At 39.0% G+C, this 18794-nt stretch overlaps 2 protein-coding genes across 3 annotated transcripts in view; one reads left to right on the plus strand and one right to left on the minus strand.

Annotated features, from left to right (window-relative positions):
• The window catches only part of LOC107686047 (phosphatidate phosphatase LPIN2-like), a 20956-nt gene extending 3972 nt beyond the window's left edge, over positions 1-16984 (plus strand). Inside the window, exons 1-20 of one of the 2 annotated variants that reach the window (XM_016482872.1) lie at positions 1879-2107; positions 4186-4386; positions 6496-6591; positions 6746-7050; positions 7132-7239; positions 7411-7537; positions 8017-8356; positions 8657-8756; positions 8881-9068; positions 9259-9352; positions 9458-9527; positions 9647-9739; positions 10311-10396; positions 10785-10935; positions 12172-12320; positions 13305-13391; positions 13510-13662; positions 14067-14181; positions 14569-14672; positions 14864-16984. In XM_016482872.1, the coding sequence (XP_016338358.1) occupies positions 2000-2107; positions 4186-4386; positions 6496-6591; positions 6746-7050; positions 7132-7239; positions 7411-7537; positions 8017-8356; positions 8657-8756; positions 8881-9068; positions 9259-9352; positions 9458-9527; positions 9647-9739; positions 10311-10396; positions 10785-10935; positions 12172-12320; positions 13305-13391; positions 13510-13662; positions 14067-14181; positions 14569-14672; positions 14864-15011 (2823 nt within the window). In that variant the 5' untranslated portion in view covers positions 1879-1999 and the 3' untranslated portion in view covers positions 15012-16984. Of the gene's footprint in view, positions 1-1878; positions 2108-4185; positions 4387-6495; positions 6592-6745; positions 7051-7131; positions 7240-7410; positions 7538-8016; positions 8357-8656; positions 8757-8880; positions 9069-9258; positions 9353-9457; positions 9528-9646; positions 9740-10310; positions 10397-10784; positions 10936-12171; positions 12321-13304; positions 13392-13509; positions 13663-14066; positions 14182-14568; positions 14673-14863 lie in introns of those variants that run through there. The other variant, XM_016482873.1, reaches the window with a different exon arrangement.
• A 572-nt stretch (positions 16985-17556) lies between these two features.
• The window catches only part of LOC107686046 (EMILIN-2-like), a 17376-nt gene continuing 16138 nt past the window's right edge, over positions 17557-18794 (minus strand). The window contains exons 8-9 of the mRNA XM_016482871.1: positions 18439-18576; positions 17557-18233 (exon numbers count right to left, since the gene is read on the minus strand). Of these exons, the coding sequence (XP_016338357.1) occupies positions 17905-18233; positions 18439-18576 (467 nt within the window). The 3' untranslated portion in view covers positions 17557-17904. The remainder of the gene's footprint in view (positions 18234-18438; positions 18577-18794) is intronic.

Consider the following 18794-nt stretch of genomic DNA (forward strand, 5'->3'; position numbering starts at 1 on the left):
AGTTTAAACTGTTTTAACTTTGCATGGCTACATCTCTTCTGTGAGACGCGAGTGCAGCAGTCATATTTGTCCGTCTAAAAATGCGCTGAATATACGTTCTGTGTGAATGGCTTGGTTTCAGTTTTAACCTAATCAAGATCTTCTCTGCATTGAGCTTCTATATTTCTCTAATATTTTGAGTGCATAACGCAGCAACTGCGCGTGCTCGTGGGCTAGACTAACAAAACATTAAAATGCAACAACGTCACTTACATCATCATCACCGCATCTCGTGCTCCACTGATGACGCTCCCTGATGCACTCCTAACATTTGATCGTACTAGTTTTGCATTGAAATGCAAAGGTTTATTTTAAATTCGACTAATATTCATTTTTTTTATTCACAATCTCCTCATCACAGGCAGGCACAGCACTCAATTCAGCATGTGTTCATGTTTGTGTGTGCTGTCTGTGTCACTCAGAGCAGGTGCCTATATCGTGCACTATATTGGACATTTTTTATATCGTTATCGAAGAAGGTGTACCGTCGATAAATATCGATACCGTTTTATCGCCCAGGCCTAATATATATGTTAGTTAGGGGAGTTAGGGGGTGTGCCCGAAGCGTGAATCCGTATTCAGAAACGATTGCTAATGGTTGCCTGTTACATTACAGTACATAAAATTTCACTTACCACATAAAGAGACAAAGTAGAGATGACTGAGGATTAGGGATGCACCGATACCACTTTTTCCAGTACTCGCCCGATACCGATACTTTTTGGTACTTGCCGATACAGAGTACCGATACCGATATTATTATTGCATTTGTAAATTTTTTAAATATTGGGTACAGAAACCAAAAGGGTATGTTAGTTGGTTAACTTCATTTATCAAATAGATACAGTCAAACCAAAATTTATTCAGACACCTTCAACATTTCTCACATTATCAGTTTATTCGCTATAGTTTAGAAAATTATAATAAAATATGACAAGAACTCAGAGTTGCACTGTGTCAGAACAAATTCATCTTGATAATGATAGATCATTTTGATAGAAAGGTATGTAATAGATTACAATCAACCAAAATAATTCAGACAGCTGTTAGTATGACAGTATTTACACAACTATGAATACTTTGTCGGGCAACCCTTAGCCTCAATGACAGCCTGTAGTCTCCTGGGCATGCTGTCATCCAGCTTCATGCAAACCTGAACTTCAGTTTTTTTCCCAGACTCGGTCTGAATAATTTTTGGACCCAAATTTGTATCAATTTTACTGGTAGTCCACTGTATGAAGAATTTTTGGGTATGATTTGTCACAGTTTACTTTATTTTGCTATCCTCACTTACATAAATGAACTATAGTGTCCTGCACCCACTAGTAAAAAAATATCAAAAATTATATGTGGTCTCTGGTCTATTCCCAATTTAATTAATTATTTGCTATAACATGAAAATAGTATCATGAAATTAGACTCAGAATTGATGTGAAATAAATTTCACTAATGTGTCTTTGTGGGCTCCTATGCCTATAGAAGATCTTCTGAGTTGAATCATTAATTAAAGTAAGCTGAATGTTTGTCAGAATCCGCATGGAGGACGTTCTCCTCATGTGATTGCACAGACGGGTGAAATACAACTACTGTTTTCCTCCAGCACCCCTTTTCAAGGCCCTTATCAGCGGTCAACCTCACCGGCCCCCTCGCTGGAAACAAGTCTTATCTGTTTCAGAACTGCTGACCTCTTACTCTTGCCTCATTGGTTAGTGAGAGTAGGTTCTTATACCCAGTTGGTTGATTTGTTAGGTCTTCTTTAATATGACGTGATTTGACGAAACTAAAATGCAGCTTCTGTTTTTTAAGTGTATGCCGTGTCAGAAAGGTTACATTAGTTTATGTTTATGCCCTACAAGGTCATTGAGTCAGACCAGGTAGGCAGGCCACCTGACATAGTGTTTAGGATGACACAGGTAAATAAATTATTTCTAAGGAAGGAAAGACCAGAGGTAAACAGTTGATGAAAAGAGTCCGTCCTAGGGCAGAACCAGAAGCCACTGGCAGCTGCACTGAGGAGGACAACAGTGAACAAGATGAGTCCTCATACCTTAGGGCATCATGGTCCTGGGTGAGTGAGAAATGCGAATGAGACCGTTCATTGGTATCTAGGTGTAGTGTTAAGAGTCCGGTTTAGCATTAGTTAAGTGATATTATTATTATTAGCAATTAACTCCATAAATTACCACACACTGAGTGTTTACGTGCACAATCTTGCATTTATTATGTCTAATAACATGACAGTGTGTTAGGTCATGTAAATGCCTTAAAACGTGTTCTTTTATCAGGTAAAGCTTATAAACAGTTTATGAAAAACAGACCAGCACACCTATATTTTTTATCTAATTTTGCATGGAATGACTTCTGTTTACATTTTGAATTTAAAACTGGAGAAGAAAATAATTTCAAATCTTGCAAACACATTTAGAGTGGAGATTTGATTTCCAGCTGATTAATATTAGTCTAGATTTATGTTCGTTTTTGGCATTACATTGATTGCCAGTGGCTGAAGATTGCATACCAGTGTATTTTACAAATGAAGATGTTACAGTTTAGCCAATAAAACGATTGAACGAATTGCTTATGTTAGGGCTTAAGCCTTTTATTTAGATTGAACTAAAATGTCATTGTCAGGATTGGGATGGGATTTGCTAGCTTCTTATTTGCTTATAATATATATAATATATATTAACCTTATAATTTTGAACAGTAGTGTATGTATATATATATATATATATATATATATATATATATATATATATATATATATACATACACTACTGTTCAAAATTATAAGGTTAATAAGATTTTTAAAAAGAAATTAACATCCCTTTTATTCTAAATAATTTAGTTTTAAAATATATTAAAATAGAAAACTAAATAAATTGTAATGTGACTATTTTTTTTACTGTATTTTTGATCAAATAATGATATCTTTATTATCATACTTCTTTCCAAAACATAAAAAATGCTGGTGACCCCAACTGTTTGAACGGTAATGTTTTTCATGAGTGTAAATTAAATTTGTCTAGTACAATTTCTTTTCTACCCCATATGACCAATTCTATACACAAGGTACTGTTGTGAATATAAAGCATACTTTTATTTTACGATAATGTGCTGCATGTTGTATATTATACTTTAAATGCACTTCCTGTTGGGCCAAGTGTTATTTATTGTTATGCTCTGCTCAGCTTTTTTGCATATACCTTTTCTTTCTCTCCTTAAAAGCAACTGCATGTGTGAATGGTCCAGAGAAAATGGTTCATGTAAATAGTGACTCTTGTGCTGGGGAAAAAGTAGGTTAGCCATGGGTGCAAAGTCTGTTAAGACCTTTTTGGCTGCCCCTATGGTTAGAGAGAATGCTCTACTTTAGCTATTTGCCTTTCCCCCCAGGCATTTTATACAAGCTGTGACAGTATTTAATCTTGTGGTTTCCTTGATCTGATGTTTAAAAATAACTTGCCTATTTTCACATTGTTAGACCTCATAAAGACTAAAATGAGCCATGTTGTTAAATCAGAATTACTCATTGTCATTAGCATAATAATTAATTCCAGAAATAGCATTTCTGTGAACTTCACTAGTCTGCTGGGGATTAATTTAGCATGTCGTCTCATACCCTAGGCATTAACCTTGAATTTAGACCGGATGTTTTTTGTTTTTTGAATAATTTGCTATCATAGATCAACATGTCAGTCAGTTTTCTTAAATTTGCAACCGGTTGTGCAACCATATCCTGCTGTTAAACAGGTACTAGAAGAATGCCAGCAATTCAAAAAAAATGTGCATTGAGCTTCACATTCAAAGTATGTGAGGAAACATAAATAAATATTAACTTATTTTTATTTATTTATTTATTTAGTTCATCCTGTGTCCTTGTTTGAGATTAATTTGCTCTCTTTGCTCACCTATTGGACAGTAATGTTGGAGCACATTCAGACCGCCATCTGCTGGTCTGCTGATAACAGTTTTAAAAAGGCAGGCAGCCAAAGAGAACTTAGAATTTCACTTTTACTTTGAGTTAAGGGGAGATCGTGCCACATTTGCCATGTACAGATACAGTGGGAAAAAAAAAAAAAAGTAGTTATTGTTTGCTGTGTGATGTCTTAAGGTTAAGTTTGTTTTGCTTTCTGTTACTCTTTTTAGGCGGACACCATGAATTACGTGGGGCAGTTGGCCGGTCAGGTCCTGGTGACCATGAAGGAGCTGTATAAGGGCATTAACCAGGCCACGCTTTCAGGCTGCATCGATGTAGTGGTGGTCCGGCAGAAGGACGGCACCTACCAATGCTCCCCTTTCCATGTGCGCTTCGGAAAACTGGGTGTGCTGCGCTCCAAAGAGAAAGTGGTGAGTGTTGAAGTGCAAATAGGATTTTCAAATAAAACATGAAGATAAATTGTGAATGTCATCAACAAGTCCAAGGCATATAGATTTTTCTCAAGCAACTGAGTTTCTGAAAACTTTTCAAAACAGAATAAAGACAAATCCACAGACAGGTCACTATCAGTATAATTTATCTGAGCTTTGGACAATATTTGCTTTTCTGCTTTCCAGTCTGGAGCCTATGGCAACATTACTCTTGCACCATAATGACTGGATGAAAGAGCAAACACAAGTACGATCAAAGAAGCTCAGCTTGAATCCACAAATGTCCTCATGATTCTACAGTCTTCAAATATGCCTTCATCTGTGCATGTCTGTGCATGTCTGCGGTGGTTCATTTGAAAACACTCAGCGATGCGTATGCAGGCCTGTGCCTTTGTAGCAGCTCTATACACATGTTTCTTTGCTGGCATGTTTGTGACAGAAGATTCCAGCAGAGGATACTGCATGTAAACAGACCTAGAGCATTGACAGAATAGGCTAAATAAATGCTCGAATGGAAAGACAGGAAAATCATTATTTATCTATTACCTTGTGAGTGCGAGTGGTATGTTCAGTTCTTCTCATTTAAACAGTGAAATGTTGTAGTTGTTGAGGAAATGGGCTGTAGACATGATCAGTGAGAATTTTTCTTTTGAAACTGTGCATTCTGTGATAGTCTTAAGTGTTTATCTCCAGCAGTAAATAACAAGATTATAGGCAATAAATAACATATTTGAAAGCATTCCGGTCACGTTTTCAATCATCTATAGTACACAGACAGAATGTGTTACAGTGTTTAGCATAAAACATCTACCAGTGTGCATGAGAAACAGCAGTGGATGGGGGATGGAGCAGTTCTCACTATCTACAGGATGTGTGAAGAGGTTTAGAAAGAAGTGGTCGCTATGGCAACAGGTTTCTCTGACTAAAAAGAGATAGGAAATGGAGGCAGAGGAGTGAGAGTTTTGTCAAGGTTGCCTCTGTGATTGGGAGATGGCAGTAGATTCGCTTCAACAACCTTTGAAAAGTGTTTCAAGCTCAGTTTAGCCATTTTTAATCCCAGTTTTTCATGCGAGTTTCTGTCAGAGAGTGTGGTGTAACGCATTTGCCCACAGTGCAGATAAGAGACAGTTGACCTCGCTTTCTTACCACCATTATGAAATAGATCTGGATTGTTATAGTAAACAAATTAGATTGCTTATACAAAACAATCATTATAAGTCAGAACAACATCCGTCCCTCTCTTCTTGCTATGCTGTGAAATGAAATCCAGATCTTGTTGTCCACAAGCATGCATGTAAGTGAGCTCTCTGTACGAGATTTACTCAGGGTCATGATTTATACCGACATTAAAATTCTGGCCCATTACTCTGCATGCATAAATCACCCAGCAACCCTGAAACTGAGGCTCTGAGGCCCCTGGATAGACTAAATGAGTTGGTATAAGAGCAGTCCAAAGAAACAGTTGTGAGAATACTAAAAAACACAGAACACTGGGAAATAAATAAATCTGTATTTTCTTGGAGGTCCAACTGAAGGATAATGTTTCTGTGGATGTCATCTGAGACTCAAACAGCTCAATATCAGGCTGCTGTTGTGCCGGGTCGTGGTATCAGGTGTGTGTTGCGATCCTCTTTGAGGGTCAGCTGGCTGCAGTGCTTTCAGAGCGGCACAAATTCGCTAATTATGTTTTGGTGGCTAGATCCCCCTCAACAGGTATTGTGTCTCCTGTGAACAAATGATTAAAACTGCATTGGTGGACAGGAGAGTAAACCTGCTGTTTGTCTCAATTTGGATGTGCAGGGTGAAAAGTCACGAGTTCAGAAGGGAATCGCAGGGTAAATGTCAACAGATATTGGCTTTTTAAGGTCATCTAACACATATGCCGTACATAGATATTTTTAATAAAATAAAAAGGGACATTGCAAAGGTCAGGCATTTGATTTAGAATCGTGGTGTTGGATAATTATGAAAGCACAGATCATACAATAAGTTGTAGGTGTGTAACTTTATTGAAAGTTTGAAGCTACATCTGTTGGTGGCTTCTATATTAAGGTTGTGTTTTACATTAATCCTCTGCAACTCCTTCAGATTGACATAGAGATCAACGGGGAGCCTGTGGATCTCCATATGAAGCTGGGAGATAATGGAGAAGCCTTCTTTGTGCAGGAAACTGAGGAGCAGAACGTAAGTGTTCTCTGGTTCACAGGTATTGTCACTCACTTGACTGACTGCACCAAAAATCTTCATATTTCAGTATGAAAATGGCATTTTGTTTAAAAAAACATTAGCATTGCAAAGACAGTCAATCTGTCATGCATTAATTATCTTTTTTTTGTAGGAGATTGTACCAGCTCACCTGGCTACCTCCCCCATCCCCACTGAGAGTCACCTATTTTGGATCGGAGGTGATCACAGGTCAAGTCAGAACCTGGATGATGATCCACTGGACCCCGAGGACCCTCCTGATCCCCCTGTAGCCAGCACTGGGGCAGCCAAGAAGAAGAAAAAACGGAGAAAAAAGCATAAAGGTGACCCACGTCGAGAGGAGCTGACCCCTCCTGCCATCATCAGCTCGACCCCTTCAACAGATGATATATTTGAGATGGACCTGAGTTCTGATGAGGACCCTGCTTCCAACACCAGGTACCAACTGATGCATGCACATCAGAAATACTTATATCTGATGGAGCGGACATTTGATTTAAAGGAAAATCTGTCTTTCAGATCATCTTCAATTAGTACAGTTAGAGAAGTTGAACCCAAGTTACCAACAGTTCGTCATTCTTTGGACAACTACCCTTATTCTGACGGAGACTGGTCTCCATCAGATTGGTTTGTATCTGCTTAATATCTCTCTCATACGCACTTAAAGATATGTTTTTGATCCTTATCATATTGGAGTATTCCAAATATATGTTTTAAGAATTGAAGACTCTGTTCATTTTCACATTCATTTTTGTCTCAGTTCATGTGAGTTGCTGTTTGTTATTGTATTTTGAGCAGTCATGCCATGTCAGGGGCCTTTTCTCCCAAGAGTGACTCTGAACTGGTCGTTCGGCCTTCAGAGAGCCTGCTCAAAATGGAGTCACACATGCAGTGGACATGGGGAGAGTTTCCAGAATCTACCAGGGTAAATTACACAGAAACATTTTTCTGTGAATTTCATGCCATTTATTTGTATTTATTTAGTTCGCATTAAGGAAATGCTGAAGATATATATGATATCTGAATGTTCATCCTTCATGATTTACATTTACATGTATTCATTTAGCAGACACTTTTGTCCCAGGTGACTTACAAATGAGATCATGAAGAGGCAATAAACACAAGAAGTGCTAGTAATACAACGTTTCAGAAATCGTTTGAAAGATTTTCATCATGTTCACAATGTTTGTTTAATAAATGAACACATTTTACCATGTTTAAATCCATTCTGCAGTTTTCTTCCAAATCAGCACATAAAATCTTTTTAAAACCTGTAGAGTCTGCCTGGGCCTAGTAATAAGTGAATGTAGAATGCAAAAATATTTCCTGTTTTATGCTATGACTGAGTTAACGGGTCTGATTAAATTTCAGCTCATCGCCACTCATCAAAAATGTAATTCCCAGGTTTCAAAGAAGGAAAGGGTGGAGCTGCCGAAGACCGTGACCATAACGCCTTCAGAGAACACTCACTTCAGAGTCATCCTGAGCTCAGAGGCCATGCAGACAGATGAAAGAGAACCGGCCTCAGGGACTCCTGGCTGTACCATAGTCAAGCCTAAACCCTGCACCCCTGTGACCCCCAAAACTCCCACTGAGTCAGAGTTGGAGACGGTGCCTAGTGGAGTGTTGACCTCCACTCCTTCAAACAGCCTTCCTGCTGCTCCAACTACTGCCTCTGCTGCTCATATGGGTGGGGACTTGGGAGATGTTGGCCCCAAGACTGACTCACCCTCCAAAAAGAAAGGTGGGCCAGTTAAGCACCTCATTATAGGAAATTCTGTCTGTAGTTGGTTTGATTGATTGGCTTGCCAGTGCCCGTTATCTCTATTTGATAGTGGAAGTGTGGGAGTAGATAAAGTTGTAATAAAATTGTGGTTGATTCATGTTTAACAAGATTATATCAGTGTGTTCTAGAAATAAAAATCGTGCACCTAAATCAATCTAATTTAGTGCTGTCGAGGTAAAGCACCTTGGTGCGGAGAGCTTGTTGTAGAACCTTGCTGTTCTGGTATGATTACTGTCTCCTGACTGTAAATTTGTTTAGGCGTCCCAAAAAGGAGTCAGCACCAGGGCCCAGAGGACATCTACCTGGATGACCTGAATGTGCTGGAGCCTGATGTTGCTGCTCGCTACTTTCCTAAGAGGTAGAAAGAGAATTGCACATCTGACCTATATTGCTGTTAAGATTAGATTAAGGCACTTGGAAAGCAGTTCATAACAAGTTTATCAGGTGTCAGGACACCTTGAATGTGTTATGTGTATTTGCAGTGATTCAGACGGTGGCTCCAAGCACTGGATGGATTCTGGGATGCACTCAGGCTCTCAGTCCCCGCAGTCTGTGGGCAGTGCTGCGGCCGACAGTGGCACTGAGTGCCTGTCTGACTCTGCCAGTGATCTTCCTGATGTCACTCTGTCTCTGTGTGGAGGACTCAGTGAGAACGGAGAGATTTCCAAAGGTATCTGAATCTTTCTGGTTTGTGCATTCCTTTATTATGGTGTGGAAATTACAGCTGTAGATGTGGAAACAGGAAACTGTGGTTAATTTGTCTATTGTAATACATTTATGGATTTATGCTTTTATTTGAAGAGATTTACAAATGAGAATAATACAAGTGATTTTAAAGTTCTCTTTCTGCTTGTTTCTAGAAAAATTTATGGAGCATATCATCACGTATCATGAATTTGCAGAAAATCCAGCTATCATAGACAATCCGAATTTAGTTGTTAAAATAGGAAACAGGTGGGTTTGAATTTAAATGAAACAAATATATTCTGAATGTAATTGTATAAAGTTGACGAAATGCTTACATTAGTAAATAAATGACCTTTTTGTTGTTTATTTTAGGTATTACAATTGGACATTGGCTGCCCCTTTGATCCTAAGTTTGCAAGCATTTCAGAAGAATTTACCCAAGGTATTTTGTTCTACCTAATAGGATATTTTTTTCTTGCTGTTTTTATGTCCTTTAAAGTTTGTTTTGCAGTGCTGTGGTGTACTAGTAGGTCAAATAGCTCATGTCAGTGTTCTGTTTAGGCTACAGAGGAAGCTTGGGTGAAAGAGAGGATGCCAAAGAAATCAGGCCGCTGGTGGTTCTGGAGAAAGAGAGCGGATAGCACTATTAAACAGGTAAGACCAGAGTGGTGTGACCTTCAGATTTGTATAACACTCTGCAAAGACAAACTTTTCTTTTAAAAGTTTCTTTTAAAAATAAAGGTCTTTATTGAGCTGTAATTAGGGAGTAGGAACAAAACCTTTAAGCGGTTATTGGCCTTTTAATTCCACTGCATTCCAGTACTTGTCTTTAGACTTCTGTGGGCAGATCTGATTACACAAGCTCACGTAATTGCCTGAACAAAAGGAAGAGGCAAGTCTTAGTTTTAAAGAAGATGAAACAAGCTGCCTCTGAAGTTCGTTCTTGTCCCATCATTCAGACACCATACATCAGGCTCCTTCGCTGCCCTCATCTGGCGTGTCTGTAATTAGCACCGCTCTGCGGTATGGAATTTTACAGCCTAGAAATAGGCCAGGCAGCTCATCAGACTTTTCAGTAATAGCCTGACAGCATGTGAGGATGATAGGATCATGTAGCCCGTCACAACAACAAAATTAAATAATGACATGTTTACACAAATTTGTTTTTGCAATTTATAGATACGTGTGATCTGATGCACTAATGTTCTTTTGTTTTGTTATACAGTCAGAAAGCACTGGAAAGCTGGAGATAAAGCAGTCCCAAATGGAGGAAGGCAGCTCCTCTTTGTCAATGGAAAGTCATGCCCGCAAGTGAGTCAGAAGCCCTGACAGACAGCATCATTTCCTGCCTGTCACTTTTGGAAGATGTGGAGATTATAATAATCAGACTGGTTGTTATTCTTGAATTAAACTAATAAAATGCAACCAAATGTTATAGATGGGAGCATAAAACTAGCTATGTCAGCTGGCTTGGTTGTAAAAAAAAAAAATGAGTAAAAGACAAAAGTATCAGTTTTACCTTTGACCCTTCCTCTGATCGCTGACTAGTTTTTTCCCCGTTCATGCAGAAGTTGTTAATCAGGACGATCCAGCCTACTTTCTGTTTTGTCTCATTCTCTGTGGTGCTGTTGTAGTCTAAATTAGGAATCTGGATGTGATTGCAAATTTAGTTCACTGATTCCGTTTGCTCTGAGCGCAGAGTGGACACCAGGGACTCATCCAGCGATGAGGAGGGGAAGGAGGTGAGCGCCGCCGCATCATCAATGGAGCGCAAGGTCCAGTCTGAGCCCCACAGCCACACATCTACTCACGCTTACCGCAAGTCCCTGCGCCTCTCCTCCAACCAGATTGTGAGTCTACGCTTTTGTCAGGAGACAGAAATCTTTAGTTCTGTAAACATACTCCATGCTAAACCACACAGCGGCTATTATTTACATAAGCAGCTTCAACACTTGCTCTTGTGGTTTTGACTGAAAGATCCAGAGCTCTGTTGCCTGTAGTGCAACAGCTCTGTAAAAGGCAGTTGTTTAAAGCTGTCCCTCAAGCTTCCTCCAGGAAATTATGTAAAAGCTCTGTGACTCATTCTGAAAGGGTAGTGTATTGCAGTTGATTTGCACTCTACTGCCCCCTATTGGCAACTATAGATGCAGTTGTGCAACAGAAAATCTTCCATTGATGAAAGCTGGTCTTTTAATAAATTCACGAATGTATAAATTAATGAAGATGGTGTAGATGAACTGATTGCATTGCATAAATTAAGATTTTAATCTCATTAATCATTTAATTATCAAAGCTCAGGGTTTTTTATTTATTTATGTTGCAGCATTCAGCAGTCAAGTGTGTTAGTCAATTAATATTAGTTAACTATACAGATATTATCCCCTTTTACACAGTAATCCTGGTGAGTTAGTGTAAAATTAGCAGAATTACTTTTCTGGTAAATGCACAAACGTGCTGTTCACACGAACAACACTGTTCTGTCTTTTTACTAGTAAGATACTACATATTCACACATCAAAACCATGTCAATCAAGTGAAATTACCTTTAAAAGCTCCATTTTCTTCATCTACCTTGATTCATCTGTCCAATTTGTTTTTTTTTTACTTCTGAGTGATGGCCGTGAGGGGATGGTCACACAGAATGTGTTTTTGTTTTTAAAAACATTAGATGCATAATAGTTTCTATAGTACTGCAGTTACTATACTATGCAATTTATAGATAGTAGGCAGGGTCTCGGGCACGAGATGCAGCGCAATGGTCAGGTGCCTGTCTAGTGCATGTTTACATAGAAAAACAATTAAAAGCAGCGGCAAACAGCTCCAACAGAGCTTTATGATTGTTAGCGCGTACAAGCTTATACCGGTAATCCTGTTCTTTGCTCACATATAGCATGATACCAATACTTTACTGGTAATGTTACAAGTTCTCATACCAGAAAATTACCATAACTGATTTACTGATATTTTTGAAAAGGAAAAACTCATTTTCAAAAAATCATTTTCTGAAGTTTATATAATACTGTCAGGAAAGATTAATGATATGTAGTGGTCAAGAGATGCATTGATAAGGTGGTATTGACTTACAGGCTAGTCTGAAACTAAAGGAAGGACCCAATGATGTAACCTTCAGCATCACAACGCAGTACCAGGGCACGTGCCGCTGTGAAGGCACCATCTACCTTTGGAACTGGGACGATAAAGTCATCATCTCAGACATCGATGGAACCATCACCAAGTATGTATTTCTCAGACACACAGCACGTGTTTCCTTTAATGAAAGTCATATGCTGGGTTGTTTTTGTGCAAAATCCACGTTTGTTCTTCATTTTTATAGTTTACTGTAGTCATGAAAGAGGGGAAAAAGGCTTAGGTGTGCATAAACATTTCCATTAGTTACTGCAGAAGGACTCACTCACTGCCAGGTTTTTTACTGCCAAAACAGAAAGCGGTTTATAGATCAAGACAGAGTCTGCTTCATCAAAACAAGCACTCTGAGTATGTGGCAAATAATGAACCACTAATAATGATCTCGCATCACAGCCCTCTCCACTAACGCTTTCAGTGACAAAGACAATGCACCATTTAACGGACAATGTCTCCCTGAGTTTTACTGGCTGTTTGATGGAGTTCACAGCTCTAATATTAGTGCGATACCGTTCCACCGTCTTTGGTTTTTAATTACTGCAAAGCCGGCTGTAATATCAACGCGTCTATGCAAACGAATGCTCTCCGCCTCCAGACTCGTGCCCTCAGTGGCTGGTGGGTGGCAAACATCAAACGGGCAGATTGACTGCTGCTTATTATTTCTCTGACCCGCTTGCCTGACACATCTCTCTGAGGCTGTGAAGCAGGGCGGCTGACTGTGGGGTGCACCTAGACCAAGGTTGGACTAGGAGGAGGATGTCACCATAATGAACCAATTTAAATCTTGCTCTCTCATAATGCCACTTGGAATGAGCTGGAGATAAAATGCTAAAGCGGGGAGAAGATCCTCATTAGTAGACGACACAGAGTTTTGCCCAAGCTGAGAAAAAAAATATGTCTCCTTTACAAGTCTATTAGTTCTAAGAATAAAAAGAATGTCAGAAGCTATATTTAGGAAGCCAGTTGGATGAGACTTGGACTTCCTTCCAAGTAGAACAAATATGCACTAGAGGAATTTGCGTCTTTAGTTTTTCTAGTACGTGCCATGCTCACCCGTATGTTTATGTGCTTTCAGATCAGATGTGTTCGGGCAGATTTTGCCTCAGTTTGGGAAGGACTGGACGCATCAGGGCATTGCTAAACTCTACCACTCCGTGGCTGAGTGAGTTTGCATGCTTAATCTTCAACCTCCTTGAAGACATGTTTTCTTCACTAAAAAGACACAAGCAGCCTTTAAACGAAGTTTTGATAAAAGGGCATTTGTTTTTTGTTTTTACCAGAAATGGATATAAATTCCTGTACTGCTCAGCAAGGGCAATTGGCATGGCAGACATGACGCGAGGATATCTGCAATGGGTAAATGACGGAGGCATTATCCTGCCCCGTGGACCACTCATGCTCTCTCCCAGTAGCCTCTTCTCTGCATTTCACAGGTATTATATAAACGTCATTGTTTTTAAGGGGTAGTTAAAAAAAAAAATTCTGTCACCGTTATTCACCCTTATGTCATTTCAAACCTGTACTTCTTTCTTCTGTATAATACAAAAGAAGATATTTTGAGAAATGTATTTTTTTGTCCATGCAATAGAAGTCAGTGGTAAGTAACCAAAACTGTTTGTACCAACATTCTTCAAAATATCTTCATTTGTGTTCTGCAGAAGTAAGTCAGTCATACAAATTTGGACATGAAGGTGAGTAAATGATGACAATTTTTGTTTTGGAGTGAACTATCCCTTTAATAAGTTGAATTAATGAATAAATCCCATTAAAGCAGAATACATATAAAAGTACCAAGCAGTTGACTTCACTTATTCAAAATGTTTTCTTTGTCTGAAAGGGAGGTGATTGAGAAGAAGCCAGAAATCTTCAAAATCGAATGCCTTACTGACATTAAGAACCTTTTCCTGCCCAACAAACATCCTTTTTATGCCGCATTTGGAAACCGAACAAATGTGAGTTGGAATGCAGTTAACTTTTTTTTTTAATGCGCACTCACCTCAGCAGCAGAGTCAAAGCTCAGCACAAAGATTCATGTTTGAGGCTTAGAACTTCGAAGCGCTGTCCCCTCAGGCTACACGCACAGTCTCGGACTGCATGACCAGCTGCTATGAACCAGCCTGCTGATCGTTTCCAGCTGAATAAATTATATTGTTTGTTTGGGTGGAGTAAGACACTGAATGTTTATACAGGCACAAATGCATCCATTTCATCATAAAACCGTTGCTAATGTCAGGAACTAACACAAAATGATGTTTTTGTTTGTGGACTGGGTGGAAAAAAACAGCAGAGGGTGTCCTAAGTTGACGCTTGAAGCCTGATCTTCTGACTGTTTCTTCTAGGACGTCTTTGCCTACAAGGAGGTTGGAGTGCCACTCTGCAGAATCTTTACGGTTAACCCCAAAGGAGAGCTCATACAGGAGCAAACCAAGGGCAACAAGTCCTCGTAAGTAGGCACATTGATCTGCAGCTATACATAAAAGTATCTCTAAAGTCGACTTCAGCTGTCAAAGATTATGCTGATTCAAAGGTGGAGAGCTGATTCTTGAACTTTGTTCAAGGTCTTCTTGTGAGTTGAAGGACGCCTTTGTGTGTTTTCGATTAGCTGTCTCACGCTCGTTATCTGTTTGTGTGTAGGTACAGTAGATTGAGTGAGCTGGTGGATCACGTCTTTCCCTTGCTGAGTAAAGAACAAAGTTCAGCTTTCAGCTTCCCAGAGTTCAGTACATTCTGTTTCTGGCGTCAACCTATCCCTGAGATCTGTGCGGAGGACCTGCTTTTATAGACCATCCCAGAGGGGCCATCTATTACACGTTCACGGTCATCTCTGCCATCAGAACCACTTAGCCGGTACCCTTCCACATCTCACAGCTCTGCTTAAAGACAAATAAAGTGGCCATCCTATCCCACCTAGGAAATGTGAACTGCACAAAAGCACCTCTAAGCTGAACCAACACCAAAACACACCCCAGCTTCACATTAATGGGATGTAAGTAGAACTCCCACAAACTGAAACACCTGGTGCTGCTCTGTATTTCTAATCTATATCATTTTGATTAGCTGCTATGAATTAGGCTGCTTCAGCTCTGAAGGAATTTATTGCTATTGGGTTAATGTTTACAGTATTAGTTCGACGACTAATGGCCTCTTGGTCAGCGGAATGAATGCACAGCTGTTTGTTTGGGTATGTGTAAAGTTAAAGGTGGCATACAGATATGCTCATAATCGAAGTAATTAACAAAGATATTCTTTACAACCACTAATTTAAATTTTTTAGAGCATAGATTATTTATATACAAAGGCATTAGTTAGAATTAACTAATTAACATGCACTGCCTCTAAGATGTGGTGACGGTATGACAGTTTGAATATGCATTGCCAGATGGTGCGAAATGAGCTGAATCTCGTAGATACTGGAAAGTATGCACAGAATGAGCCGTGCCACATGAGGACACAGCTCATAATTTACAGTTCAGCAGATTTAGCGCGCACAGCCTCGTACAGTCGACTGGATTTGTATGAAAAGTACACCAAGGATTTCATTGTAATTGGGCTTTCTTGTTATTTTTCAACTGTTGACATTTTCATCGTCTGGTTGCTGCAGAACGCCTTACCGATCGCACTTTTTCAGCTGCAGCCAAGAAAGGAAAAATATCAGATCGTCTTGCACTTAACTCATGACAGAAATGCAATAACGTTCGAAGTTTTTCAGCAGCCATTTGAGCACAATGCGAGGATTTAAGCGCTTTTATAGATGTAAACCTCGGCAAGAGATCTGTATTAAGTTAAGAAGAGTGTAGTATATATTGGCTTTCAAAATGAAGGCATGTTATACCTTTAAGTAGGCTGCGGCCTGTGAGAGTATGAAATGGTCTTTAATGTTTTGTTAGGCCTTTGCATGCTTAGTTTGAAATATAAATAGGACCATTTATGTTTTACACATGCATTGACGCTTTCTGTTGGGTTAGACAGTTTGAATCGAATCTTGACATTGCAGGTTTTCACTGTTAGTGGATGATCTTGAACAACAGGAAGCTGAATTTCTTTATTTTAGAAAATGTTGAAGCTGATGTGCAAGTGAAGGATGAGCAAGACTCGACTGAAGTAACGTGCACTCTATGTGGTCACTATGGTCTTGGCCCCCACCTTTGGGCTTTGTTCAAGTTGTTTTCAATCTCGTAAGGGTAAGTTTTAGAGCACTGTGTGCTGGATGTTAAAATAGATGTACAGAATTAGAGCACAAATCATTTCTTGAAGTCAGATCATTGTTTAGGGAAAAATTGGGGCATTTCATGGTTCAGCTGACTGTTGTGATTTAATATATATGTGTGTTGCACTTTGTGTCTGCAGTTACGATGTTTGGAAGTGAAATCTGTTAATTGCCAACAAAGGAATCCCATTCTTTCTATGAAAGTAATACCTCTTGTGTGTGAACACACTCATCTTGTATGAAACTAACATTAATGGTAAAAAATTGTAAAAACAAATGTTAACAAAAAAGGCTCTATTCTTTCTTTTGTTGTAAGTGCTGAATGTGTTTTGTCATTCCTCTTAATCTTTGATGCCTTTTGTTTTACTTGCTTTTTTTTGTAGTTGTACTCGAGTGGGTTGGTGCATTTCTCGCTTTTGCGTTATAGGTTTGCGTTTGACCAGCATAAATGCCTTTAAATGCATAATTGTACTATAGATAAAAAAAACAACAACAAAAACTATGGTTTGGACAATGTTTATGCATATATTAAAGATGTATTTAATACAGCTGTGTGGACTGTTTATAGCACTGAGAAGTTGATGTCACAATGAATGTAAATTTAATTGCTTTGCTTAAGTCTTCAGGGTGTGTATAGTGTAAGTTTAATATGTGGCACAAAACCCAGTTTGTGGAGAAAATTACTTTTGTTTTTATTCATTTTAAATGTATTATTTAAATGTGAAATAATGTAGGCTTACTGCAAAAGATGATAGATCAGTTTTTAATTTACAAGCCCAAATGTGTATTTTACAGTATCTATAATTTTTTTATTGTCCTACCCAAAGTGCATTTAAAACAAAATGTGCAAAATCATGGTAGTTCATTTATTTATTTTTATAGATAAAAATATTGGCTGTAAAAGAAGTGATATTCAAAGTGAACTGTTGAACCAGTTTTTAAAGATTAAAAAATACGCATTTGTTAATTTAACGTTGCAAAAAATATATAAACCTTTTACATTTTATAGATATTTTAAGATCACAATAAAAAAAAATTATATAGATTGTTGCACATATACTACTAAAATCAAATGCTATGCTCTTTTTCTTAGTGATTGTGCGAGTGCAATCATGATTGATTTTTTACCACCTCCAACACATTCCACCTTTAAAAATCTAAATAACTCCGTATTGTGTCTGATAAATAACCAAAGCCAAATTCTATTGCATAGTCACAAGTCTCAAGGTGCGGTCCCATTTACCGTTCTGCAAATTTTCGCAAACCAAATCCAGTGATTTCAATGGGAATCCACATGGTTGGGAAGTATTTCCCATAAAGATTTCGCAATGGACTCGAGCTGGTCACGCCAATATGCCTCTATTCTTGCAGAAATGTTGTTAATGTGACCGCACCTTTCCAAATGGGGCAGCATTGTGAATAGTTAGACTTGCGTTAAGTCACGTTAGCACCCCTCTCAGTGACAGGGTTATCTCTTGGCTTGAGGCGAGTATAGGAATATAGCGCTGAAGGTGGAGAGGATCTCTCTAGAATCAGAGATCGCCAGTTTCCCAGCAGTGCGCACCAAGGCCACAGTGTCACCTTGCCGGAGAGGGAGGATGAGGCTAAAGGACGCAGACCCCCCACGCATGCACTGATCCCGGGTCAGCCGTGGGTGGCCACTCCAGTAACCCGCTGTGTCCAACTTCTGCACGCTGCGATTGGACACTGAGAGCACGGCTTCTGCGTGCTCACCCCGCGGAGCTGTTAGAACAGCGCTCACCAGATAACGGCCATCAGCGGGCACCCTAAAGATCCCTACAGAGAGGGAGGAGCAACATCAGCAGCCAAATAGGATATATACAGTGGGTACGGAAAGTATTCAGACCCCCTTAAATTTTTCACTCTTTGTTATATTGCAGCCATTTGCTAATAAATTGGTTTCTTGTAGTAAAACTACTAATCTAAACATGTTTATCTTACAGACGGGGTTATTAAATAGAGTTTCAGGGTTTCAGTTTACCTGTTTGAGGGTTATAGTGTCCTCCATCATTGACGAGCACCCTATCAAAGCGAATGATACCGAAGTCCCCTGAGAACATCTGCCGTGTGAGGCCAGCAGAGAAAGAAAATGGATCTGTCAAGGAGTTCTGCTGTGACACTATTGTGCAGAAGAGACGCGTATCAACATCACATGCTTGAAAAGTATGTTTTGATCATTACACACAGAGTCCAAAATTAACTTTACTTGGCAGTAAATATCTTCATTGGCCATGTATTTTTATTAGAAATTTTTCCAAACAGAGCAACAGAAAAGCATAATTTTCCTAAGTAGTATTTTTATTTTAATTACTTTTGACAAGTGTTATTTTAGCGTTA

The sequence above is a fragment of the Sinocyclocheilus anshuiensis genome, unplaced genomic scaffold (genome assembly GCF_001515605.1).
Source record: "Sinocyclocheilus anshuiensis isolate Anshui unplaced genomic scaffold, SAMN03320099.WGS_v1.1 scaffold930, whole genome shotgun sequence".
Classification (NCBI taxonomy): Eukaryota; Metazoa; Chordata; class Actinopteri; order Cypriniformes; family Cyprinidae; genus Sinocyclocheilus; species Sinocyclocheilus anshuiensis.